This window comes from Podarcis bocagei, assembly GCF_964188305.1.
Source record: "Podarcis bocagei genome assembly, chromosome: 12".
NCBI classification, from domain to species: domain Eukaryota; kingdom Metazoa; phylum Chordata; class Lepidosauria; order Squamata; family Lacertidae; genus Podarcis; species Podarcis bocagei.
Window position 1 is genome coordinate 47,328,160 of NC_138137.1, and position 27,283 is coordinate 47,355,442.

Below are 27,283 nucleotides of genomic sequence, written 5' to 3' on the forward strand. Positions count from 1 at the left end.
ATGCCTCTGTATACCATTTGCTGGGAATTAAGAGTGGGGTGAGTGCTGTTGCTCCCGGGTCCACCTTGCAGGCTTCCCAGAGGAACAATCAGCCTGGAAATTACTGATCTAGGGGCTTATTCATGTGGCACTATTCTCTACATGCAAGCAGTCCTAACTATCCACGGGAATAGGCTGTCCATTGGTCATTTCTTCTCCATATCTGGCCGCCAGGGAATAGATTATATCCTCCCCGATTCTTCTGCAGTTAGTGATAAACCAAAATGTAGGATCTTCCTTTCAATAACTAGTTTTATTTCCTTGTCATCCCTTCTTCGGGTTGTATTTCGGGATATGCCAGAAGTATAATTCTGCAAAGGAAAAGAAAAGTGTGATGAAACATGCTCTGTCCAGTTAATGTTTTCCTTAATAGCATCTTCAAATGAAAGCAGGATATCACTTTCCTGTTTGTGTGCGCACATATTTTTAATAAACACATCTCTGAGCAAGACCTTGCAAAAATACACTGGATAGAGTTGTCTGTGCACTATGGGGGGGCGAGGGGGGAGTTCAGAAAATGTACTTTGTAATGCCACATTGCATGCACTGTGTATTAATGAGCGCCTAAGCACCTGCTGCCTGTATTTTCCTTTTGAAACCTAAATTAAAAAAACAACAGCACTGGGATGAATATGACCACAGAAAGGGGGCTGGGTCACTGAGTGAAGTATTTAAACTAGATGGGGAAACAAAGCAGCTTTCTAATTCTTCTGGGGGAGGTTAATTCCAGTCCTCTTTATGTGCTTTGTTGCATGTAGTCTCATTAGTGCTTGGAAAATTCATTTTTAAAAAGGAATTCATTCAAGATCGAAAAAAGGAAATTAGTTCCAGTTCATCCTTTTGCAAAACAAACCAGTTCAAGTTCATCCGATGAACTTTTTTAGTTCGCCCTTAGCAAATTCTCTTTGGCTTTCAGAATGTTACAAGCTGCTGTGCTAAAGTACTGTATAGGGTCCAAAAGTAAATCTGGGGGGCACGCACAAGTAATAAGATAGCTGATACACATAATGTCATCATAATGGTATTTCTAGAAAAGGCTTACCCTATTTAATTTGTACCAGCCATACAAGTGTTAAAGACACAGCGCATCATCCACTTTCTTCCTGTATTTCTTGCACCAAGCTGCTCCTGTGGGAAGAGACTCAATCTCTTCAGCAGGCAAGAAAACGATTTATAATCAATATCATAGTAAAATAGAAGTCATTCGGGTTTCCTGCGATCCAGACATCCCTCTACATTTTAAAATAAAAATCTTAGCAGATGTGATGTGCTCTTGTCCCTCAAAGACTCTAAATGTTATTTCCCAATGTGATGTGAAAACTGTGAAATTCAGTACAGTGGTACCTCGCAAGACGAATGCCTCGCAAGACAAAAAACTCGCTAGACGAAAGGTTTTTCCGTTTTCGATTTGCCTCGCAAGACGAAATTTCCCTATGGGCTTGCTTCGCAAGACGAAAACGTCTCGCGGCTTTGTTTCCTTTGTCTAAAAACAAAGACATGTTTTGTTTATAAAATTAATTTATTTTCCCTTCAATTTTTGAACTGCTCTTTACAGTATGTGTGACTTTAAAGAGCAGTTAATAAACTGTTGTTGTACCAAATTTGGCTTTGTTTGGACTTTTTTTGACCATAGGAACGCATTAATTGATTTTCAATGCATTCCTATGGGATTTCGTGATTCGCAAGACGAAAAATTCGTTAGACGACAAAACTTGCGGAACGAATTAATTTCGTCTTGCGGGGCACCACTGTATCTTTGCCATTGCTACCGCCTTACTGTTACCAGTCCAAATGTTGCAAGGATGTGGAAGCAACAATAGTGGTAGAATCCCCCCTTTTATGCAATTCCTAAAGGCACCAGAGTCCACCCAGGACCTACACCTGGCAGCCCTATGACCCCTTGGCTCCCACCAGGCCTTCTCCCCTGGCCTCTTTTCTCAACTACGCTTCTCTCCCCCAAGGCTCTTATGTATATCCCCCAACTTCCTTCCGCTATGTGGCTCTGGGCTCTTGGCCACTTAGGCTTCTTATGCTCTAAGGCCTTATCCCCATCAATGCAGCCCATCCCACATAGATTTCCTTTCAGTAAACCCTATATGAGGTTTTAAGTCCAGGCAGACAGATAGCTATCCCTTTCTTTAAAATAAATAAATAACCTGGATGGTGAAGCTTTCCTTGCCGAGTTCTTGGTCCTCTGAGCATTTGCGGTGTTGTCTTCCATCATGTCAGCTCAGCCAACTGCTGAGAATGCCAATAATATTTTCAGCTTAAACTTCAGTGGGATGAAAAGTCTCATTTGCTCGCTTGAGCAAAGGGACTTAGTTGCTTGAAGTACCTACCTTATGTCCTGAGGCTGGAATCTCTGAGGTAGGAAACAGGAATGTGCAACGTTGGCTGCTGATAACAGAAGCCGATGCAGCGCCTCTAGATTGGCCGGTCCTGGTGAAAATGCTAGGAGCCTGTCCTTCTATTTACAGTGGTGCCCCGCAAGACGAATGCCTCGCAAGACGGAAAACTCGCTAGACGAAAGAGTTTTCCGTTTTGGAGGTGCTTCGCAAAACGAATTTCCTATGGGCTTGCTTCACAAGACGACAATGTCTTGCGAGTTCCTGCTGGTTTTTTTCCCCTCCCCCCCTTTTTCTAAGCTGCTAAGCCGCTTATCAGCTGATCCGATCAGCAGATAAGCCACTAAAAGCCGCTAATAGCGCTAATCCGCTAACCCTTCAATGGGCTTGCTTCGCAAGACGAAAAAACCGCTAGACGAAGAGAATCACAGAACGGATTCTTTTCGTCTTGCGAGGCACCACTGTACTGCATCCCTGGCCTCTGGGCTCCAGCTTCTAGCAGCTGAATTAAGAGACCCTGGTCTGAAGCACACATCTAGATTCAGACCTGAGAATAAAACAGAATATGAATTGGGCTATACTGGGGCAATTGTCTTTAATGAAAAGACTGCCAAAATGAAATTAAAATCCATGTCGCGACCTATGCTTAAACATTTTAATCCATTTATCAGAGCAATACCCTAAGGTTCTAATCTTTTTCTTCTTTTTTTTGGGGGGGGGTGAGCTTCATGCAGCTGAGCACATAGGGTTTGTGCATTTCGTTTTACCTGTCAGAAAGCTAATCCTAGCCGCAATGCTGAAGGGATAGAAATGTTGTCTTTTTATAGCTTGATCGTGGGAAGTACGATGTGCTTCTGCTTTGCATTTTGTCTTGAAATAGTGCTTGGAAGCTTAGCCAAATGTTTATATTGTCATTTAAATAGTTCACCAACAGTTCCAAATCTTTTGTGTGCCCTTCATGCCTGATTAAAGAATCCCATTAATAGTTGAGGAAATGCTAATTGGTAATGTCTTCTGCCAGCCATTACGTCCCAAGCATTCTATATAATCCACTGTTGATTAACTTAATGAAGGCTGATATAGTTTTGTGTGGCAGAGTATCTGAATGACAATGCAACCCTCTCGGTTCTTGGAATCTCCACCCGTCGGTATAAACTACTCTGGGTGTTTAGTTGCCAAAAATGTCTCCAGTGTAAATTAGATTTTTCTAGGCAGAATGAACGTAATATGCTTTCAATTGTTTGTTCATTACAATCATCAAGACAAACAGTGGCAAAGTGTATGGTACCTCAACTTAAGCAGGCAGGCTGTGTCTTCATTCAAGCTCTTATTGATTTCTCTTTTCTTTCCTTGGCAGGTGACATCACACAGAAGGGCTATGAAAAGAAGAGATCAAAATTAATTGGGGCCTACTTGCCACAACCTCCGGGTATGTAGAAATGTACAAGCAATGCATGGCGCTGTCGTGTGTATTGATCATTAAGCCAGAATATTAATGTGTGTCTTTGGGGGAGATTATCTGAGGCACAAAGGAACCTGTCGCTGTCATGCAATGGATGTAGATTTCCCCACCAGCCAATTCTCATGTAGAAATGTGCGCCTCCTCATATAATTAAGTGGTTGGTGCACATACTGGATGAGATTTTAAATTCCTTTTGGTAAACTTAAAAACAATGAAAGAAGCAAACTATTTAGGAATAAACACTTGAACCAGAGGGCAAACATTGAACATAAACATATAAAATATGCAGAAGGTTCCCCTCCCCATTTAAGATTTCACTTGTGGAAACCCAGAAGTAGTGATCACCAGCAGGAATGGATTCAGAAATGAATCATGCATGCAGCAAAATCCTAGTCAATTAGGATTAAAGTGGCTTATACCTAGGCACTCCAGCGTTGCAAGGCTGTGGGCCGCAACTATAATCCTTTTGGGGTGAAGCAAACTTTAATAGACGTGCATACAACAAATGAAAAGGAGTTGGGATGACTCCGGCACCAAGATCATCCAACTTTGGGGGTGGGGTGGGTGGTCTTCTGTTTTCTCTCCTGCCTGTTCTCTGATGCAACGGTATATGACCTTGTACAATTGACGAGGCAGGCTCTACCGTTTTGTGAGATAAGGATAAGAAGTTCTTGCCCTTATTTAAAACCTAATTAGATGGCATCAAGTTTCATTTCAGAGGCAAGATGCCTCATATTATCAAATGCTGACAAGCAAAAGAACGGGGATGGTTATATCCATCTTGGCTTGCATCTCTGGGATATCAAGATAGCCAATATCAGAGACAGTATGGTGGGCTAGATGGAATGTTGGTCATATCTCTTGGGATTTTAGCCCCCACCAGTTGCCATTTTTTCTTCTTAAATAAATGGGATTTCTTTGCTTGGGGCTAGGGTGCCACGTAAAGAGCATACCACATTAACATTTTCATTCCCCAGGCCTAATAAACTTGAACTGAGTTATTCCAAATGCTCTTTAAAAGGGGGTGGAATACACTCTTCCACTCATGTGTACTACTGCAAATTACCTGGAAAATATGCAAACTGACAGGGAGAATTATAATTGGATGTATATATGAAAGTGTGTTATAAGTTCTATGGATCTTTTTTAAAAAAGGGAGTCATGTAATATATAGATATAGATATATAGCTATGTAAACACAATATCCAGTTCCCATGTTACAGAGTGGCAGAACATGTAGCCTTGCTACAGTCTTGTTGCAATGGAGTCATTGTGGTGGAATTCCCAATATTTTTAAACACCCCATCATTAAAAGCTTCTTTTCCCTTTGGCAATTTCTCCTTGGTTCATGATATGTCGAGACATGAGGGGAGACTTGGCAACCCCCCAGCTTTTTTCCACTTGCTGTGGTTGTGGCACCACAGGGCATTCTGTTCAGGTCAGGCTTTGAATCCACAGAGTGCTAAGAGAGAGTGGTTACTATCCTTAAGTTGTAGTTACGCAATAGCAGGTCTTCCAGGCAGGGAGCCCAAGTTCAAGTTGAACGTGTTGGCTGACTCATGCCTGCTTCTCACCTGAGGTGGTGAAACTTAGTACTGCGGATGGGGGTTGATATAATGAAATGTAGCTCCAATCCAAATCAAATCAAAACTCTCCACATAGAAAACAGGGCTAGTTTGAGCTAGAACTCTTCTCCTTGATATCTAGTTTTTAATGTAGAATATATTTTGGTTTAGAGAGGAGAAGTTAATCATGTGGACACCACACCTCCTTAAAAAAAGAAAATAAAAGCTAGCACACCAGGAATAGGGAGCCTCTGATTCTTCAGATGTTGTTGGACTCCAACTCTCCTCAACTCGACTTTTGATTTGGTTGGCAAGGGCTGATAGAAGTTGTACTCCAACATCTGGAGGCCACAGGTTTACTATCTCTGCACTACATGGAGTATACAAAGTCCAGTGCCTGTTTCTCATTATCTTGTTGCGTTAGGGCTTCTTCTTCAGTATAATGTAGAAATTAAAGTTAGCAATTAAGTTTAAGTGGAAATAATCAAGCCTTTCCTCCTTGTTCTCTTGATCCTGCAGGTACAAGCTTGGAAATAATACTGAAAAGTTTTGTACATAAGTGCACACAGATGTATAATCAGAACTGTATATGTTGTCCAGTGTTGAGAGAAAAGAAATCTGTGCCAAGATAATAGAAATTGTACACTAGGAAAACTCAGTTATACCACTTATTTATATTATTCAATTTATGCAAACATAATTTTGTCTTCTTTCCATAGTTCATCCTGCCATTTTAAACACTCTGCCTAATTTAATTTGCTTTTGCCAGTCATGGGAACAGATAAGGAACTGTAATGAAGGGTATTAAATCTCTGCTCCCAGCCCCTGGAAAACTTGTTCCATCACTGCTCTGTCTTTTGAGAGCTCAGCAACACTATTAACACACTTTAATACATATATACGTAGCCAGAAAGGCTATGAACTTGTTCTTTATAAAACAAGGTTATAAGGATGCTGTTGAAGCAAATGTTCACTCTTTTGTGGAAATGTGAAAAGGACAGAGGGTACCCATGTTGCAGTATGTTGTTTTTATTGTGCCAACAAGATGAACATACGTTAAAGTTACAGCCTGTTTTTTCTTAAGTCAGAAGTTCTTTAATGTGTTTGTAGTATTGTTCGTTCCTATATATGTGTCTCCAGTCCTTTCCAGACAAAATTGGTGTTTTCATACGATGGGAGACTCTCTTTACCCTCGATTCATAAGAATGGGCAATTGTCGCCCCCGCCCCACGACAAATTGTCATTAAATGCAAGTGGAGTTGCAGAATGGTTGGAGCCACGGTCTGCGGCCTGTTTTAATCATTCATTTGTTTGCCATAATCCCTTGGGAAATGAAAGCATTGATAACATTGGGTATTTGACCTCGCATTTCAGAGAGAGACTTTTTTGTTTATCTTTAAAATGATGTGGCTGAATTTACCACATAGATTTTTTGGGGGGGGGGACGGGAAGGTTGGGGTAAGATGTTTTCCCCCTTTGGTGCAAACGTGCCCACCAGACTGACAGTAAAACCACAAGGCAGTTCCCCACTGTCCCAGCATCCAGTCCTCTTGCTGCTGCTTTGCTGACATTACAAACACCAATGTTGGCAGAGTGGGAAATTGATTCTGTGGCTCCGTACTGTAGTGTTTGTATGTGCCTGGGGTGTGTACACGTGTGTGTGTGTGTGTGTGCCCGCGCGTGGGCTTGCGTGTTGCACACATTTCACTGCATGGGGGCAGAAGCTCCATCCGTTGCTGTAACAAATGTAAAAAAACTAAAACGTGACTTAATTAGTTTTTTTCAACTTGTTACAGCGGCGAATGGAGCTGCTGCGGTTCGGTGTAGACTACAGCACAATGAAGGGGCCACGAGAAGGACGCTGCGCACTAGCAACATTGGGGTCTGTGACATCCGGGAAGCAGCAGCTAGAGAGCGCACAGCCCCACACAACACAGCGGCAAACCGGCCTCTCTTTTACTTTCGCTTTGGTGAGCACAAAAAATATATGCATATCTTTTTATATATCTATGTGTGTGTGTTTTTAACAAGCCTATTAAGAAAGGTATTATTTCATCTGATTATTTTTTTAAGGGCTTTGGGATATATATTTGATGTGGCTAGTTGAAGAGGTCAAATAATAAAAGGGCACCCTTGATGTCCCAGAACTGTAACACACACCGCCTGTTTCCTTACAAGAAGCACATGTCTCTGGTGCAGATCACATGCGGACCCAATATACAAAAGAGCATGATCTGCAGTTGCTATTTGCTGGACCACAAGAACACCCGCATTTCTGCTTCTGTTGCTGAGTGGTGAAAATGAAGAGTTTTATTTGTGCATGACATCACAAAGCCCTTTCTCAAAGACAGCTGCTCAACACAACATCTGACCCAAGAACTGGCTTGGCAGGGAGGGGAGAGGAATTAAGATGCAGGAAGACATGAATGTCTATATGATGGGTTTGCTATTCCTCCATTCTCAGATCCTTTGGGATCGGCAGCACCCATGACACACATCGCCCCCCAACGTGGCAATAAAATGAATCCTTCCTTAACACGACACACTGTCATGTGCCCTCTCCCTGTCCCATCTCATGCCAAAACAGCTGCTCAAACAGTTTGCTGTCTGAATTTTACATTTGCTGGCAACTTTTGGGGGGGCTGTTTAGATCCCCAACTTCCTTCCCCTGTTGTCCAGCATTTGATGGTATTTTCAACATAGAACATACCACCGCAAACAGCTGTAGGTGCTGACTGTTTCATTGCGTTCTTGTTGGAAGGTGTCGAGGACAATAAAGCCTTTGTCTTAAGACCTGAAGAATTATAACTTCCTTATAATTCAGCGATGAGTCAAGGATGTGTCCCCCACCTCCCTTTTTTTAACAAGGTGGGATGCTTATAGTAAAGCTATACAGCTCTCTTTTTGATGAACCAGTGGCTAAGACTCAGGCATGTGAACCCAAAGGCCACTGTGCCTTGAATTCACTAGGTCGCGTTAGGCAAGCATTATCAATGCCAGCGTTGTCTTTGAGGTTGCTTTTATATGGACAAAGGGGAACAAAATTAGAGAGCGTTCAGGATAGGATTCCTTTTGCATTGTCTCACTCTGGACACTATACAAAGTGCAAAGCTAAATATGTGCATTTATTTATGTGTACAGTATGTTCATTTTAGTCATTTTGATCCTATTTTAAAAGTACACCCCCCAGCATCTAAATATCAAGCAAGCACAACTCAGTTTGCTCAGATTAACAGAGCTTCAAGATGCACCATCTCCTGTCCTCACTGAGAGAGATCCTTCTTTGCGCCTTCTTAGGTTTGCTCCCACCATGGTGAGAGCTATGGAAAACAGAGCAGGAGAGGATCCAGTGAGATATTGTTGCATGACTTTGCAGAATGTAGTCCTCTGTGGGGGGGAATGAAAGTCCTCAAATGCCTGCTAGGCTTTCTCTTTCCTCCATGTAAACATAGCCTGACATGTAGGGTCTTGTGTACAGATCATATCAGGTGGAAGCCCTCTGTGTCCATAGGTTGCCCTTACATTCCATGTATCGCCTGGCCCTGTAAGTAAGAATATATTGCTTTTGTAAACCTCATCCATGTAATTTAGCAGGTTGCAGCGTTCGCAGTGCCAGGCAGGTGAGTGATGCCTCCCTCAACACCGCCTTGTTGTTGACAGCAACACTCCACTGACTTCTTGGCATTTAATATTCTGCAGCGGTTTTGTGTCTCTGTCTGCATCCTGAAGGCTTCATGTTTTTGTGCTCTGTATTACCCTGGGCGGAGAAATTTAGACTTCTTCTTTTTTTCTTCCTTCCTTGCGTTGGCTCTGACTTGCCCTGCCGAGTGCCTAATAGCAGATTGCATTCCAATTCCATTGTTTGAAGGAAAAATCAGGGACAAGCCATGAAGCGATATTTATATCTCCTATTTGGAGGGGGGGGGAGGCGGGAATGTAGAAAGGAGCTTTTGAATCCAGCGTCCTATTTTGACCTTTAATAATGGCAGCAAATTGAATTAGACATTTCCCATTTTAGAGCTATAAGCTAGAGAAATGTTTGTGTGTGGACACTCTTTTGAAAAAACCAAAAACCAATTGCTGACCACTAAAAGAAAAGCACACAGGAAGAAGAACCAATTCCAACGAGAATGAAAATGAAAATGTTTATCACACTAATTTTTGCAGATGCAGTTTTGCAGGAATGTTGGCATGCAAAGGAGAAAAGTTTGCTGGCAATTTTGTTTGGTACTACTGACAGCATATATAGTTAAAGCTATTGTTAAAGCTATGGTTTTCCCAGTAGTGATGTATAGAAGTGAGAGCTGGACCATAAAGAAGGCTGATCGCCGAAGAATTGATGCTTTTGAATTATGGTGCTGGAGGAGACTCTTGAGAGTCCCATGGACTGCAAGAAGATCAAACCTATCCATTCTGAAGGAAATCAGCCCTGAGTGCTCACTGGAAGGACAGATCATGAAGCTGAGACTCCAATATTTTGGCCACCTCATGAGAAGAGAAGACTCCCTGGAAAAGACCCAGATGTTGGGAAAGATGGAGGGCACAAGGAGAAGGGGGCAACAGAGGACGAGATGGTTGGATAGTGTTCTCGAAGCTACCAGCATGAGTTTGACCAAACTGTGGGAGGCAGTAGAAGACAGGAGTACCTGGTGTGCTCTGGTCCATGGGGTCACGAAGCGTCGGACACGACTAAACGACTAAACAACAACAGCAACTGACAGCACCTCCAGTATTTCACAGTTGAAAATAGGGACACTTTCAGAGGAGGAGAGATACTGGGTCAATGAGGCAGAACTGTGAGCCCCTGGTTACAAGTCCACCACCTCAATTAGGAACATAGAAAGCTGCTTTATACTGTCAGACTGTTGGGTCCATATAGTTCAGTAATGTCTACATTGACTGGTAGTGGCTCCAGGTTTCATCCCTAGAGATGCCGGGGACTGAACCTAAGTCCTTCTGCATGCAAGGCAGGTATTCTACCACTGAGTATGTTCCTTCCTACCAGTGTATAATATTTAAAAATGCATAGTATGCCATATGCCTTTAAGCAGAAGGACTAACACCCCCTTTACTTATAAATCATATATGCATATATGCGCAGCAAGTAGTAAGTTTTCAGCAATTCACAATAGGTTGGGGTGTAGCACTCAGGCGGTATACTTGGGTGTGCAACCAGGGTATTAGAAGTGTCCCTTTTTTCACCACGGCCAGCATGGACTACCTACATTTCAATAACCGGAGTTGCTTTTTTTGTCCCCTGTGGTTCATATCGCCATAGTATCTAATTTGTCGACCGAAAATAGAGCTGTCGCCTGCTCCTAGCACAGCCACATGATGCTGTTTGGAAAGAGCTGCTCAGCTGATTATTTCAATTAGCTAGTATTTATTTTTAACTCTTTGCCAGGGTGGTGTGCATCCCACGTGTTTCGTACCCTTCCTTTCCCTGCTTACTACAACACATGCCCTTAACGTTGTCTCTCCTCAAATGCCGCTGTGCAAGACATCATTGTAGGTCCTGTATGTAGAATCGTCTTCCATCAACGAATGGGAGGCAGTAACATCTGGAGATAGCAGATGGGGGTCGCTGAGCTAAAGAGCTGGGGAGTTCTTGTTTTTGAAAAGCTCGGTGATGATGTCTCCATGCACTGGTGACTGCAGAGCGAGTTCCATAGCTCACTTTCTTGAGGCATCTGGATTTGCTTGATTTGCCACCCAATCCTGTGGAAATTTACTGCTACTGCAGCCCAGCGGTAGGAAGATGCATTATACCAAGTCAGATTCGTTCATCTATCTCAGGGACAGCCAACAGGTTGCACTCCAGATGTTGTTAGACTACAGTTTCCATCATCCATGAGCATTTGCCATGCTGGCTGAGGTTGGTGGGTGTCCAATAACTTCTGGAGGTCACTACAGTGGCTAACCCTCATATAGCCCAGTATTGGCAGTGGCTTCCCAATGACTCTTGCACCACCACAGGTAGCATGCAAGCTCATTGGTCTGTTTGGCACATAAGACTTTATATATTGTATTGTGGTTTTCAGTTAATCTGCATGTGTTGTGCCAGTCTAAGTTAGGGTCCTCAGTTCTCTTGAGGGTTCACAACGGCTGTTTTCCCATTCTGATCTTGCCGGTTCCAACGTCTGTTTCAAACAAAAGCCTTGCTTTAAGGATGATGCCCAAATAGTTTCAGTCTCCTGAGTTATTGTATCATCTTGGGTGTGTTGGCTCAATACTGCAATTTACTCTGGCACTTGGAACAATCTACATTGCACTTGAACCTTTGCACCAACAGGTTGCACATGCACTCTTTATATTTTTTGGCGGGTCCCTCTAGCGTAATTCTCCCTGCGTCATACGTCAGATCTCTGCCTGTGAATACTGTACACCAGATAAAATATGACCTCCAGAGTTAAGAGTTGGGATATGATCGTTCTGCCTCAATGTATAACTGTTGTAAACTACTATGATTTTTTTTTTTTAAAAAAATGGGTAGTAGTATATACTTTTTTATATATATAAATAAAAATAAACAACTACAGCGGATCGAAGTAGATGAATTTCAGGGTCTGCATCCATGCACCTAAATCCTAGTACTGAAAACATCAAGTATCAATAGTATTATAAAATAATAATAGTATAATAGTTCTTTGTCTGATTTGCACAATCCTTATCGCTGGGCAGGCTGTTAATAAAAAGAAAGTGTACACAATTCAGCAAAGTCTAATTTCCCCCCTCTTCCTCCCCCCAATGCAGGCGTGGATCAGGCACTGCCACAAGAACGCCGAACTCCCGTTACCCCTTCCTCCTCCTCTCGATACCACCGACGCAGGTCCTCAGGGTCACGTGATGAGCGCTATCGGTCAGGTATGTGGAAAAACTACAGCAGTGTCAGGCTGAAAAAGAGCCTCTCTGCTTAAATAAATTTGCATCATATTAACCATGTTAATATTTAACCACTGCTGGGGGGGGGAATAAGTGCATACATATTTTTCCCCATTTTATTTGCCCCCAAAATCCAAAGATTCCCAGATTACATCATTGCATAGCACATAAGCAGAAAGAAGCCTTTTTCATAATATTGTTGCTGTTGCATGCATAGAACTATCAGTCTCTGTCAAGTATGTAGACATTCTTCTTTCCCACCTAATTGGTAATTTTTTATCTTCTGATGCCAAGCCTTAACCTGGAACCTTTTGCACACAGAGCATGTAGAACCATAGAACCATGGAAGGGACTGTGGCGGTCTTCCCATCCAGGGTGGGCTTCCAACTTGCTGGATCTACTTTGTTTTTCCAAAGTCCTATCCAAGTTCTAAGGGACGCGGGTGGCGCTGTGGGTTAAACCACTGAGCCTCTTGGGCTTGCCAATTTGATGTGCTTTCAAACTGCTAGGTTGGCAGGAGCAGGGACTGAGCAATGGGAGCTCACCCCACCGTGGGGATTCGAACCGCTGACCTTCTGATTGGCAAGTCCTAGGCTCTGTGGTTTAACACACAGCGCCACCCGCTAATGGTCAGGGATCCCTTTACCTTTTTACCCAAGTTCTACCAATCGGAACCAAGTGCAAAAGACATACAGTTAGAATTAAAGACCAGGGTCTTCTTAACCCATTATAAGCTGATGATTTTTTCCCTCCAGTATGAGATCTGAACTGCGGTTTGGTTTGCCTTTCTTCATTTAAGCTGCCTCATTTAAGGAGGAAAGAGTTTTTCTGTTGCTATAGTTAAGCAATGGGTAGGTAGCGCCAATCTACCACAGATCACCCGGAAATCTACCAGTAGATCCTAATCTGTCTCTTACCCTGCTCCCCACTGCCCAGATCTAATCTAACCCACCCCCTGCATAACGTAGCAAAGTCTTGCACAGAGTTAGAATTCCCTTCCTTATCTTAGGGAGGAGTAAAGTTGATGAAACATTGCTTCTGATGTTTGGGCAGCACATCCCATCTTGGCTGAAAGGGTACAGATTTAACAGGACATATTTAACAGCAGAGAGATGGGAGGCTGGGGACTAGTAGGGCTTGATACTCCTACTCGCTGGCAGACTCCCACTTTCTGCCAGTGAGCATTGTTAGGCACGGGTAGAGGATCTTGTGACAGTGTCATTAGGTGGCAGAGCAACAGGCTTGCTACTTCAGTTCTGTGTAGGTGCAGAGCTGCTATGTAGATAACAATGCATCTCTGAGTGGATGACATCAGTGGCCTGTGCTGAAATATCAGGCCCAGAGCCTCTGCTGCTGCCTTGTGACACCCACAAGCAAGAGTTCCAAGGGCTGTTTCCCACGCTCAGTGGCTCCTTGCAGCAAAAGCTGGTAGTTCATTATCAAAGCACAACACAAGCTGCTGCTTCGTACATAGGAAGACAGAGTTGGCTTGCACGATCTTAATCGTATTTGCTCAGGAAAAAAACCCCACTGGTTCCTATAGACATTGCTCTCTAGCAAGTCTTCTTCGCGTTGTAGCCTGGAACTCTGAAGCTGGGGAGAAAACGTCAAGAGATTGTTGGCGCTCTTTTAGCTCAAAAGAGGATATTTCTAGTTTGTGACTTCCGATGGCACTTGTGTACGTTCTTTCCACAGATTCAAGCTCTGGTTCCTTCAGTTTTTTTGCCAATTGACAAAAGAAGGAGCTAGAACTCCACTGACCACAGAACTTGCAGCCTTTATAGTCTTCTCAGAAGTTGGTCGCATTGGGTTCAGTGAGGCTTATGCCCACGTGAGTGGGTATATGCTTGCAGCCCTGCAAGCATATACCCACTTATAAGGTATAGGCGGAGTAAGCCCCACTGAACTCAGTGTGACTTGCAGATACCTATAGGATTGCACTGCTACTCTTTGTCACAAAAGTAAGCAAAATATAGTGTTGCCAACTAACCAGAAGTAACAGCCTGCTTCTGTTCCTGTGTCTTTTACAGCAGCTTATTCTGTAAAAAATCAGTAGGTGGAGCTTTTCTTGGCAAGGAGATAAATCGATCTCTGCCGTTCAAGCCGTAGTCACAGACCCAATATATTCGGGCTGGTAAAAATGTTTGCAGCCCAGTCAAAGGAATGCATGGCATAGCAGCATGTCTCCCCAGAAAGGAAGAACCAGTAACCACATCCAAAATAAATGACTGTACCCTGGGTGGGTCCCCTTTTCTCAGGGATTGATTGTTAATGGCATCAGCATATCAATTTCCATGGCACCGCCAGCCACCTCACTACTTGATAACAGTAGGCTAATGACCCTGAAGACACAAGAGGGTACAAATCCTATAATTCAGCCGCTTTGATCGTAGCACATTAACTGCTTTATCACCTGTCACTACCAATTAGCACGTGTCATTATCCTGTTGCTAATAGACACTTGGCACCAAAATTAATTATATAGTCATAATACCTAAAATCTGAGCATTCCCAGCAATTCTCACTAAGCGCATCCGCGATTTCTCTAGCAAGCAATGGCAGCGGGCCAAGTAAGGTTTCACTTAACCCATAACAATCAAATATGTATTAGATTCTTACTTATATTTGGAGGATGAATTTGCCTAAATTCATCATTAATGAATAATAAATATTGGTATTATCGTCACCTGCAAAGATGAAGCTATCACCATTTATAGGTTGTTTAGACATTCTGTCTTGTAAGTTTAATTGAAGTCAGTAGCCAGAATCCAGATGGTTAGCATGGGATGCCTAGCCAGTCTTTGGTGAGATAGAGATAGAGATGGAGATAGAGATGATAGAGATAGACACAGACACACACACACACACACACACACACACACACACACACACAGGCCACTGAGCATGCTCAGTCTTCAATTAGGCTGTTTTTACTCTTCCCCCTTCTCTTTTAACATCTTCTGCATTTCTGCAAACCTTGGGGTTCCCCCAAGCTCTGATCACCCTCCAAAAAAATCTCTTTGTGGACTGTACTGTCCTTGTTACATAAGGATTTAGCACTCAGGAGAATGAATTCTCTATAAGTAATACAGGATATTAAAATAGCTACATTTATAAAGCACTGCCAGATATATGAAGGTGGTTGCATGATCCTCTGCCAGTGTGCTGTTTCTCTCTCCAGATAATGTATTTGGGAACAGAACTGAATGTTAGGCTTCTCCATGGAAAAAAAAAATCAGCTGTCAAACTGGGGGACACCCAAACAATATCTGCCTTCTTTGAAAGCTGAATATCCATAGCAGAAATAAAGCAGGGGGAGAAAAGGGCTGCAAGCCTTAATCAAAAGAGCAATCGGCTAAGGGTGCAACCCTGCTACCTGTGTGAGGAGGGCAGGGTGCAGACTCCAGCTCTGCTGAGAGTACAGTAATGATAGGTATTGCCATGACAACATGAGACTCTTCCCATTTCTCATAGGGCATGGTGTGTGTGTGTGTGTGTGTGTGTGTGTGTGTGTGTGTGTGTGTGTAAACCTTCCCAAGCGCATAGGATAGCTGTGGTCTGTGGGGCCTCCCCATCTGGCCCATGCCACACCACCCTGCCCTTTGGGGTAATTAAACGGGGGGGGGGGGGAGGCCTCCCACTTTTGGCTAATCATCTTGGTAGTGGGGAGGGAAGGAGTTAACCCTCTCCTTCCTGTGTGCTGCAATTTCCATGAACATCTTGCCCCTGGAGCAATTAGCATTGAGAACTTTTCAGTCCTAATTGCTGTGGGGAGGGGGGCAGGGAATGAATGAATGTGACAAAGTGTGACTAGGTCTGTAAATGTATATGTCAGTGTGTATGAGAGAGGAAGCGGATGGCCCCCCCAAAAGTCATCCGCAATGGAATGCAGGCTTCGGGCTCCCTAGCGAGCCATATATTTATGCTTCCTAGGCCCCAGCATAAGTGGGACCTGCAGGTGGGATCTGCAGGCCAAGTCCTTGCCTCCCTGCTGGTCCGAAACTGTGAGCAATGTGGAAGAAGGGACATCACTGTTTAGCCATCACTGTACAGCTGCTATCTCTGGGGTGGGTTGAGGGAAGGAGTAAGCCAGACCATCTTTCACCTGTGTGTGGGCCTTTTATCCCCTATTCTCCATTAATGGCGCATCAGATTGCACACTAGTAATGTAGTTGATGGGGACTAGTTTTAAGTACCACTCATGATCAATGCGGGTTAAGGAAACACTTGCTTGTCTCTCCACCCCACCCTCCATTTTAATTCTGGTGTGTTTCTGTAGTAAGGGAAAGAGGAAGAAATATTGCAGGCAGCCTTTCAATCAGACAGCGACTAAATTGTAAATTAACACACGCATCCTCAATATCTCAGGAAAAAGAGAATCGATATAGAGGGGTTTTGGTGATGTGCAAAGTGGTCTACGTTTAATTGGTTAAAAGACAGGTGGTTAATCAACTAAAAATTGGGGCTGGCAGACCTAGAAATAAGCCAACAGTACTGGCAGGAGAAGGATTTCCGTGTCGAAAAGGTAAAATGAGATGAATATCTTTCTCTAGTCTGGTCTTTAAGCAGAAACAGGATACACATGTATCACAGATAATTCAGTGAAATGCATAGGGCTGAACTTGATGTCTTTAGAAGTCCCACATTTGGTTTGCACCAGATTAATCAGGATGAATTTACACTTTTTAGCTAAAGCAGTAAAAGAATAGGAGACCCAAGCAATATGATGAATAGGCTCGCTCCCTTGCAGTCACACGGCAGGCTTCATAAGGAGGTTGAAAGAATCTTGGCCTACTAACATGGAAACTTTAAATATTTACTAGGTAACACTTGATTGTACTGAGAAAGGCATGCAGTGCTGTGAGCCAAGGTGGAAGTAATAAATCACCTACAGGCTACAGTGCATTAGGGTTTTTTTTCTGTGTCTCTAGAACTGTGCTGAAATTACCAAGATATGGAAGTCTTTTCTGTAAAGGGGAAAGCCTTGTTTATTGTATGCAATAAGAGACAGGAAGACTCTTTCCATGCTTAAAGAGAGCACGTTCAGTTTCCTCTGGATCTGGGAGGTTGCAGAACCTGCAAGGAATCATTAAGTTATAAAGCTATTTATGCTTCTGAGGCAGTTATATTTTCTTTTGTGAAGTAGAGGAGTTGTTAGGTTTGGAAACTAGCTTTGCTGCCACTGCAGGTGGTTTGGGGAAGGGGTGCAGATGGATGAACTAGGAAGCAAACAGGCAGGTGGGAATGTGACTGCCTTATTAACCACTGCAGATATCTTCATTGCAATCCAGTGTCTGCACTGCAAGATGATATGATTTGATACGAGAGAGAAAAATAATAATACTTATTTAGAAGAGAATTTACGCACCACCCTTTTTGCAAAACATCAAAATATTGCAGGTGATATGGACCTCATCCTTGAATGGACTTCCGCTTTGGTAGAACATGAGGAGACACATTTCCTGTATTCTCTGCAGAATACTACCCTCCTTTGTTGTCCGAAGTTCTGATCACCACAAGCTCACTTCATAATCTCTCTATGCATTTGGCAGTGTGCCTGTGGCCAGAGCCAACCACGTAGTGAAATTTTGGTAACATAAATGATGGTGTGAAGCTGCCCCAACGAGCAAAAGCATTAAATAAAGTGGGAAATGTTTTTGTGTTGGACAGAATTAAAAATAACTAGACATTTACAGAGACAGACCCAGCGTTTCAACCCATATCTGTTGCAGTCATATGGAAAGAAGTGGGAGTCTGGTTTAAGGAGCAAAAACATGTGAGCTGGAGGAACTGAATCTTCTTGTTCCTGTATAGTCCATACCTGGGTTCCAGTAGCAAGTGAGGCTGCCATTCATGGGTGAAGGGGCTAATTAGTGGATGCAGGGAAGAGTTTTTTCCACATACCCACACTCCCTTTTTGGCTCTTGAAATCTGACCCCCCCCCCACCCTGCATTCTACATGAATGCATAGAATCTGACCTCAAGGACAGAGAGAGCCCTGAACGTCAACTAGGGAGATCTAGGGAGAGCCCTGAAAGTCAACTAGGGAGATCTTACTGAAACCTCTGCACAGCTGTTGGTGATCTTGAGGTGCTCACTATTACTCATGTGATCCACCTCTCCAGGTTGTTGTGAGGATAAAACTGTGCAAAGCATTGGCTTAGTAGTAGTAGTAGTAGTAGTAGTAGTAGTAGTAGTAGTAGCCACATCTACTTTTTCCCTAACTTTTACTATTTATTATCAGGCCACCTAGAATAAATGCTTGACAGGTTGAGTAATGAATCTTGCGCAGACATCCTCAGCGCAAGTCAAGCAATTAGCCTTCCCAATCTTGTCACTTCATTTTGCACTGTTTATATTGATTCTCTAAGAATAGCAAGAAGCACAAACTGAATCCAGTGTATGAGCCAACCAACCAAGAAGGGAAAGAAGATCAAAGGGAAGGAAACGGAAGGGTAATATCTGCTAGCATACAGCAGAGTGGTTATGTTTTATTTAGCGGATCATATTTTTCTATTCTGGCTTTTCTTAAGAAGAGAGAGAAGCAGGCAGGAAAAGCAGAGAAACCCTCACAAAACAATAGCAACCCTATTTCTTAAAAAATATAAAGGAACCTGGGGGGGGACCCTGAAAAGCGGCTGTTCTGTGTTCAAACTGAGCAACAGAGAAAATACAATTTGAACTGAAGCAGCAGATATAAAACAACAGTTTATACGTCAGAGGTTTGTCTTCAAAGGAATGCCCTGAAATCCTTTTAAAAAGTTAATAAGGACATACATTTGATAAAATGAGCAGATACATTATTATCTGCCTGTTCAATAGGCCATTGTAGGCCATGGGTCTAAGCATATTTACTAGGAATTAATTAAAATTTTATTTGACTTCCCAATAAAGAAGTGTTTGGGTTAGATGTTGGTGGTGCAGAATGCTTTGCTGATAATAATAATAATAATTCTGAATTCTTCCGCAGAACAGTACCTGTGGAGTAGAGTATTAACACCCTGATTTAACCTATGTGGAACTGAAAATAAATGCTAACCCTATATTACACTAATACAGTGGTGTCTCGGGTTAAGTACTTAATTCGTTCTGGAGGTCCATTCTTAACCTGAAACTGTTCTTAACCTGAAGCACCACTTTAGCTAATGGAGCCTCCCACTGCTGCTGCGCCACTGGAACACGATTTCTGTTCTCATCCTGAAGCAAAGTTCTTAACCCGAGGTACTATTCCTGGGTTGCAGAGTCTGTAACCTGAAGCGTATGTAACCCAAGGTACCACTGTACTGGATCCCCCCCCCCTCCCGGGGTTTGCGCTCTCTCTCTCTCTCTCTCTCTCTCTCTCTCTCTCATTGTCCAGTCCAGATTGTTAGCAATGTTTCAAGTCTCAGAGTGCGAAAAAGCTCCCCTTTCCCTGTTTTTTAGGACCCTGAGACTGAGCAAGCTGCACTTTTGTATATTAGAAGACGGCATGGCTTCTTTTCAATTAATTCAATACGCGATAAGGAAAACTGTATGTGGAAGTGTACTTTAAGTAGTCTGGAAACTTGGCATTAATGGTCTTGAGCTCTTTTTCTGAGAGCATAAACGGTTAAAGCCAAGATTTTATATTACTTGAATTCTAAGTATTGCGGCTTCTGTTTTGTGGCGTTTCCTAACTTGGGCTGGTTCACTGAATTTCAGACAAGCTTCTTGACAGTTAAGTACAGTTGCTTTCAGCTGATCTTATTTCCAAGTAATGTGTTCAGCATCCTGGCTTTTATAAGCTCACCCTCACTATATTTATTCAGAAACGCTTTTGTTTTGTTTTGTTTTCATTGGGGCTATTTCCCCAGTAAACTTAGTATCCTTATCATTGTTGCATTACACTAGAAATATACTTTCATACCCTCCATCAGTGAAGATGGTTCAAAATTTATCCTTTAAACAACAAACAAGATACAAATACTTTTCTTAATCCATGTTTATGTGTCAAAAAAACATAATCCATGTCTGTTTTCCCTTATTCTTTTCATATTCCTGCCCACTTGCTGTCTCTCAGCAAAAGAAACTTGTCTTCAAAGAGAGCTTGTCTGTCTGAAACATGACTATAATCTTAAAGGCTATTTCACAAATGCATTCTACTCGCTGTGATCTAATTTTGAGCCTTTATTACCTAATACAACTATAGAAGTGTTCTGTACTTATGGCATAAAAGCCAACACAGGCTTCAGAATTGGATCATTTAGATGCTTTCCAACCAGTCTCCCTTTTATTTCTCGAAAGATGTATAGGTTAGACCCAGATACAGTCATACTTTGAGTAGATCCATTGAAATCAGTGGGTCTTAAGTCAGTCATCACTACTTTTCAGTGGGCCTCTAAGTACAATTATATCTTTACCCAATCCCATGAATTTTATGAAGCAATTCAAGAAGGCAAATATGTATTTCTAAGATCCGCAAGTGATGGGGCTTCTCTGATATCCTTGGGCTGTTTCTAGTACAAAATGCATTAAGTCTGAAATGCAATGTTTCATCTGATTAGTCTTGCTTTGTTTCCAGATAAGTTCCAAGTTGGATGGCAGACTAACTTAAACTTTCCAGATTGTGGTTGAAGTGCTCACACCCCCTTTTTTTCCTCCCTGGCCATGCAGCTGTGCTTTAACAGCTGCATGACAGGCAGAAATTCAGAATGGAAGACAAGCTTATAGCGGGAAAAACTAACTTGTGAATTTGCCAGAAGAAAGAGGAGCAGCCCTCATAAAGGAACATCACTTCTTTGAGCTCTAATAGAGTAGAGTTTGAATATTTGTTGAGACAGTAATCCAATCCTATATAGTAGAGGTGGCTTACCTGCAGCTCTCCAGATGTTGCTGGACTACAACTCCCATCATCCCTGACCATTCACCATGCTGGCTGAGGCTCATGGGAAATGGAGTCCAAAAGCATTTGTCGCCCCAGAGTTTCCTCATCCCTTCTATATAGTGATGCTTTGTAGGCAAATATGTTGCGAATGACTATGCATTTGCTGATCAAACTGTCTTTCTTTCTTAGATTTGTATACTGCTTTAGATTACAAAAAGTGACTTCAGAATAGTTTACAATACACTAAAAACAATAAAACAGTTAAAAAACCCAGTCCAAATAATAGCAAAAACTAATGAGGAACCACCAAATGAAGCTAGCAGCCAACTAGCAACCAGAGAGAGACATCAAACTGAAAAGGTTATAATCAGTGTGTTGTCAGGGAACTGACATCAGAGTGAAAGGAGAAGGAGAGGCTCCCCGATTCTGCAGGAGAAGGTACCAGCACCAGGGGGAGACGCAGCTTGGTAGAGGGGGAAGGAAATCGGCGTAACACCAGGGATCCAGGAGGGCAAATGGGGGAAGCGGAGGGAGAGCTCCGGGATTCTTCCCTGGACATCAGTGAGGAGAGCACTGGTCCTCCACTACCCACTCCCTCCCTGCGCAGAATACTCCCGCGCAGTGAGAGGCGGAGACGACTGGGAGTCAAACAGCTTTTATGCTGGAAAAGGTTTAAGAAACGCCCACAGACAGATTCTGCTAGCGACTGAGGCAGCCACGCTGAGATGGGCTGTGCAGTCTGGACGGTTTAACCCAGGCAATTAAGCTCCCTAACGGGGACAGTTTACGCACGAGTAACTCAAACCCATTACACGTGTAAAACATGTTCTTTGCACTGTAGCTCTCAGCTTCTTCCATACAATAAACCATTCTTGTTTATTGTTTCACAGAGAGTGTGTTTAGTATTATTGTAACACATTTTAGCATTAGCACTAATACATGCCTTCCTGCTTTATTTCTCTGAGAACCCCTACAAAATTGGGTTTCTCCTCATCTTCCTCCTGATTATTACTGTTATTTCCTTTATGAAGATGTGAGGCATCTTGAAGCAACATACAATGCAGTAAAGCATATATAAACAATTACAAATGTAAAAACAGTTTTAAAATGTGTACATAATTTTTTTAAAAAGCTGAAAAACAAATACACATGAAGCAATGTTTTGAAGGGTGCATAAGTATGTCTCTGACTAAGGAATTTACACGGTCAAAGTTGCCTGTGTTTGTGACCTCTCCTGCCGGCATTCCAAACTGATATTTAGGTTTTCATTCCAGATGTTCATACAGAAGCAGTCCAGGCAGCTCTTGCAAAACATAAAGAAAGGAAAATGGCAGTGCCTATGCCATCCAAGCGACGTTCATTGGTGGTGCAAACATCGATGGACGCCTACACACCTCCAGGTAAGAGACTAACACAACATCCATTAACGTGAAATTTTAAAGCTTTTTTTTTTAAAGCAGTTTGCTAATCGCAAGTTAGCATTAATTTAATATGATAGCATCACATTTGGATGCATTTAAAAAGTAGGGTTGTGGGACAGCCTCAGATTGGCAGTAGTTCTGGCCCCACTTAGAAACAGGGTGATAGGGTCATGTTTATTTGTAAATAAGTAGTTTTGTGATGAATGGGGCTAACTTCCAAGTATGCTTGTCAGTGGCGTAGCGTGGGGGGTGCAGGGGGGGCCGACCGCACCGGGCGCAACATCTGGGGGTTAGGGGCGCAAATCCACGGGTTAGGGGGCGCAAATTACTTGCCTTGCCCCGGGTGCTGACAACCCACGCTACGCCACTGATGTTTGTATAGGATTGGAGCTAAGGCTGGGCAATATCTGGTTTTCAACATCGCAATATATCACCAGCTGTGCAGAAGCACTGGCTGGCGTCACGGTTTTTCCCATGTTGTGATTTTTGCATGGCAAGTGCACACCATGATTTGCAATGCATTGCCAGGCAAAAAGTATGAAACCGATATCATGATAAGGACTTGGTTTTGGACGATATATTACCCAGCCCTAAAATGCAGTAGAGTGCCAGGTCAAAAACGATACGGACTTCAGACTGGTTTTGGACAATATATCGATAATTGGAGCCCAAATCAGCCTGGCTTTTTGTGCACATCTGAGCAGCCCCACCTATTAAGATGTACAGATGGGGCACGGCTTTGAATCCCACTTCCATGGGAAATCATTTCAAAGGAGGGCCTCTTCTGTTGTGGTGCACAGGGCCCACAGGACAACAACGGATCGTGTTTTTGGCATAAGTCAAAAATGTCCTTGGGACACGGGTGGCGCTGTGGGTTAAACCACAGAGCCTAGGACTTGCCGATCAGAAGGTTGACGGTTCAAATCCCTGCGACAGGGTGAGCTCCCGTTGCTCAGTCCCTGCTCCTGTCAACCTAGCAGTTCGAAACCACATCAAAGTGCAAGTAGATAAATAGGTACCGCTCCGGCGGATAGGTAAATGGCGTTTCCATGCGCTGATCTGGTTCGCCAGAAGCGGCTTAGTCATGCTGGCCACATGACCCGGAAGCTGTATGCCGGCTCCCTCTGCCAATAAAGCAAGATGAGCACCACAACCCCAGAGTCGGCCACGACTGGACCTAATGGTCAGGGGTCCCTTTACCTTTACCTTTACTAAAATGTCCTTGTAGCCAAGAAGTTGAATGAACATAAATCTCACTGAATTCATTGGGATTTAACTGCAGCCAGGTCTGTGGGCACAGGTCTGGATCTTCACTCTGCCAAGCCTTCAGCGCCTGAGCACCAGACTAATTTGCACAGTTTTTGCATTTAAACTGGGCTGAAATGATAACTTTTTAGTTGAAAGGGGAGGCTTTAAGGGTGCAGTTCCCTCCCAAACATTGCTTTTCTTGCTGCTGTTACCCCTCTCCAATTCTACTTTGGCCAGCCTTGTGCCCTCTCCCCTCCCCCCCCCCCCGGCCAAAAAATATATGACTACTTTTGAAGGTAAAGTGTACTTCTTGGGTAGAGAAACACTTGTGCCTCAGATGACTAAAAGGGTAAACATTGCCTTATTTTGACAGATCTTCCTCTTTGTCAATTCTGCAGTATTCGTCGTCTTTTAACAAAACACATAGTGAAACGTGTTGCATGAAACTCTGACTATGTTCAATTCAACTGTCTATATTACTGCTTTCAAATTGCTCACTTTTTTGGGGGGGAGGAACCACTGTGCCTCGGACTGTGCCACTTAGTCTCCATGTTCATTGTCTTCCCATTAAAGCTTTTGTCACCTTTTTGCAATCTTAGATACCTCATCTGGTTCAGAAGATGAAGGCTCTGTACAGGGTGATTCACAGGGAACTCCAACGTCAAGCCAAGGGAGTATAAATATGGAACACTGGATCAGCCAAGCCATCCATGGCTCTACCACATCTACAACATCTTCATCTTCAACGCAAAGTGGCGGCAGCGGTGCTGCACATAGGCTAGCTGATGTAATGGCGCAAACGCATATAGGTGTGTTTATTTCCTGTTTTATCTCTCTTTCCTTCCCCCCTGCGCATACAGTATATGTCCTTTGGACTTCAGAATGCCCCGGATTTCTTTGAAAGGTTTTCTACCATTTATTGAAACAAGTGAAAGTCATTTTGTGTATGTTTCCCATCAGCTCTTCTGTTGTTGTTTTCTTTTTAAAAAAGAAAATCCTCTGGTAGTATTAATTGGATGATAGACTTTCAGAATTCAGAGAATGAGTGAGATAAGAACTTTCTTAGGACCAAGGAAGGTTTACCATGGTGTTTGTATGCTTTTGGATTGCACAGAACACTTCCTCATACTGGATATTCAAGGGTGAACGTGGGAATATATCTCTCTCTCTTTCTGAGCAAGCACATGGTATTAATTATCTGTGAGCAGACTGATGTTTTAGTCAAGATTGTAATGGAGGATGTTTGGGGGGAAATGTGGCAGGATTTATTTTATGTTCTTAAATTCTGTTCACATGGCTAGCCGTGTTGAATGACCATGCATAGGAGGGGCAGAATGGGATCTGGGTTGCAGGCCCTGCTCCATCGTCCGCATGGTAAGGTATGTTCACATGAATGGGCCATACAAACATAGACGCTTTTTGCTTGCAGTTGGGCCCCCTGCAAATGCAGGTTTTGTGTTGACGTGGAGAATCCTTTATCTGTAGGGTCTATTCAGATAATCAAATGGTGGGGGCAGGCTGTGCCAGTGGCTATCCCACTCTGCCCTCTTGCTTGAGATTTGTGACTGTACATGGGTGATCATCTGAGCGCAGCTAGACTTACAAATCAGCACCTAGTTCATTGAAGGCAAGTGTCATCAATGCCCATGAGATTTACTTGTAAGTAAACATTCCAGCCTAATCCTAAACACGTTTACATGGAAGTAAATCTCACTTTTTTTCTATAGGATTTACTCTTTAGGTAATAAAGGGGGAGATGTCAGCGATGGTCTCTGAGGGTGGAAGACCATTGCAACCTAATGCAATTTATTCTTGATGATTTGTATTAGGTTCTATACATTTAAATTCAGTCATATGCATTTCTGTAATTTACTTAAAATATGGCTTACTCTTAAGCCGTTACAGCTTTAACTGGCCTAGAATTTCGCCTTGTATTGAGGCTTCACTAAGAAGCGATGGGGGTGGTTCTGAAAATACAAAAGCCTTCTCAGTGACCTTTTTTTTGTTTTTAGCCTTTTTAACTAGGATATGAGAAAAAAGAAGACAAGGCGACAAGGCCCTTACGGCTTCCATAAGTGTGTAAAAGAGAGGATTTTGGCAGGTGTAGCTTGCCATAATGAAATCCCCTCTTCTACACAGCTATTAAAGCTGCAGAAGCCCCCTCCTCTATTATTTTCGTTATAAGAGAGGTGAAAGTTAATTTAGGCACGGAAGGTACAGAGTTAGTATGAACCGAACTGGATATTTCAGTGTTTTGAGTGCGACATCTTGAACTTCTGTTCCTTCTCTTTTTCCTGGGAAGTCCGAAGACTCTTCCCCCTACTTTGGTCATCAAGCAGTTCAGCTACTTCGATACCTACATTTGGCCCTTGTAAAACGTAAACCGAACATTACATAGCATAGAGACAGTTGAAGTACATGTTCTGTGAAAGAGAAGAGGGGCATGAAATGTTCTCTCCCCGCTCCTTAATTCTAGAGAGTGAAACCAAGACTAATAATAATTTAAGATGCAATCCTAAAGCCTCTCACCTGGGTATAAGCTCCAGTGAATTCAGTATGACATGGTTAGGCTTGCAAGTAGCCTTCCTAGAAGTAGTGTAGGAAAACCTGAATTAGCTAATGCCATGCCTGAGGACTGAAATAAGGAGCTGGAAACAAACCAACAAAAAACATTTTGGATTTTCCTAATTTGAAGTGTTTCCTTTTGCAACCATTTTAAAAAGTCCTTAATTGTATTGGACAATTGGCAAATGTCCTTATTGGGCTGCAATCCTATGCACATTTTCCTGTGAGTATGGCCCATTGAGCACAATGGGATTTACCTTTAAGTGGGTATGTATAGGATTGCCCTATTAATCTCTCTACAATATTAATCTTGTTCTACTTCGCAACTTTCCCCCATTCTTAAGTGAATGCTGCATTCCTTCTATGTACCTCTCAACTTGAAGCTCATCTCTGCTCTCCAAAATATTTTTCAGGAGCCTCTTAGGTTCTCTACAGGTGATTGTCCCTATTTGGAATTCTTCTGTGACTTCCTCTCAGAGTACAGGAGGAAGTTATGAAGAATTAAATTTCATCCCATTTCTGAAAGGTTGCATTAGTCACAATGTCTGAATGTTGCATTTAAATATATCTTTATAAAAATAATGTGGCATGCTGTTAATTTTAGACTTGGCGCAGTAACTCTTGCTATTTCTTTTCTTGTATATGTTTGTTGTGGTTGGGGGGAAAATGTTATTCTCAAGAGACTGATGCCTGAATTCATAGTTCCCCAGAGTGTAGAGACCCTAGAAAGTGGGGTTGTGGGTCAAATTCTGAACTCCTTTGCACCCTGAATGAAGAGCACTGGTTGTGATTAGAACCTACACACATTACATCTGTGAATGCAGGTCCTTCTGAGGCAATGGGGGAGGGGGGAGATAGCACAGGTTGGGTTCATGTACAGGTGCATAGCTGTCAACTTTCAGATTTGAAAATAA

The 27,283-nt window shown here is 42.8% G+C and overlaps 1 protein-coding gene across 6 annotated transcripts in view; it reads left to right on the forward strand.

The window, feature by feature from the left end:
* The window catches only part of DIP2C (disco interacting protein 2 homolog C), a 297,916-nt gene that overhangs the window by 178,346 nt on the left and 92,287 nt on the right, over positions 1 to 27,283 (forward strand). For 4 of the 6 annotated variants that reach the window (XM_081163465.1, XM_081163466.1, XM_081163467.1 and 1 more), the window contains exons 2-6: positions 3,742 to 3,813; positions 7,208 to 7,381; positions 12,165 to 12,275; positions 22,410 to 22,535; positions 24,404 to 24,613. In XM_081163465.1, coding sequence (XP_081019591.1) covers positions 3,742 to 3,813; positions 7,208 to 7,381; positions 12,165 to 12,275; positions 22,410 to 22,535; positions 24,404 to 24,613 — 693 coding nt within the window. The remainder of the gene's footprint in view (positions 1 to 3,741; positions 3,814 to 7,207; positions 7,382 to 12,164; positions 12,276 to 22,409; positions 22,536 to 24,403; positions 24,614 to 27,283) is intronic. The other 2 variants (XM_081163469.1, XM_081163470.1) reach the window with 1 other exon arrangement.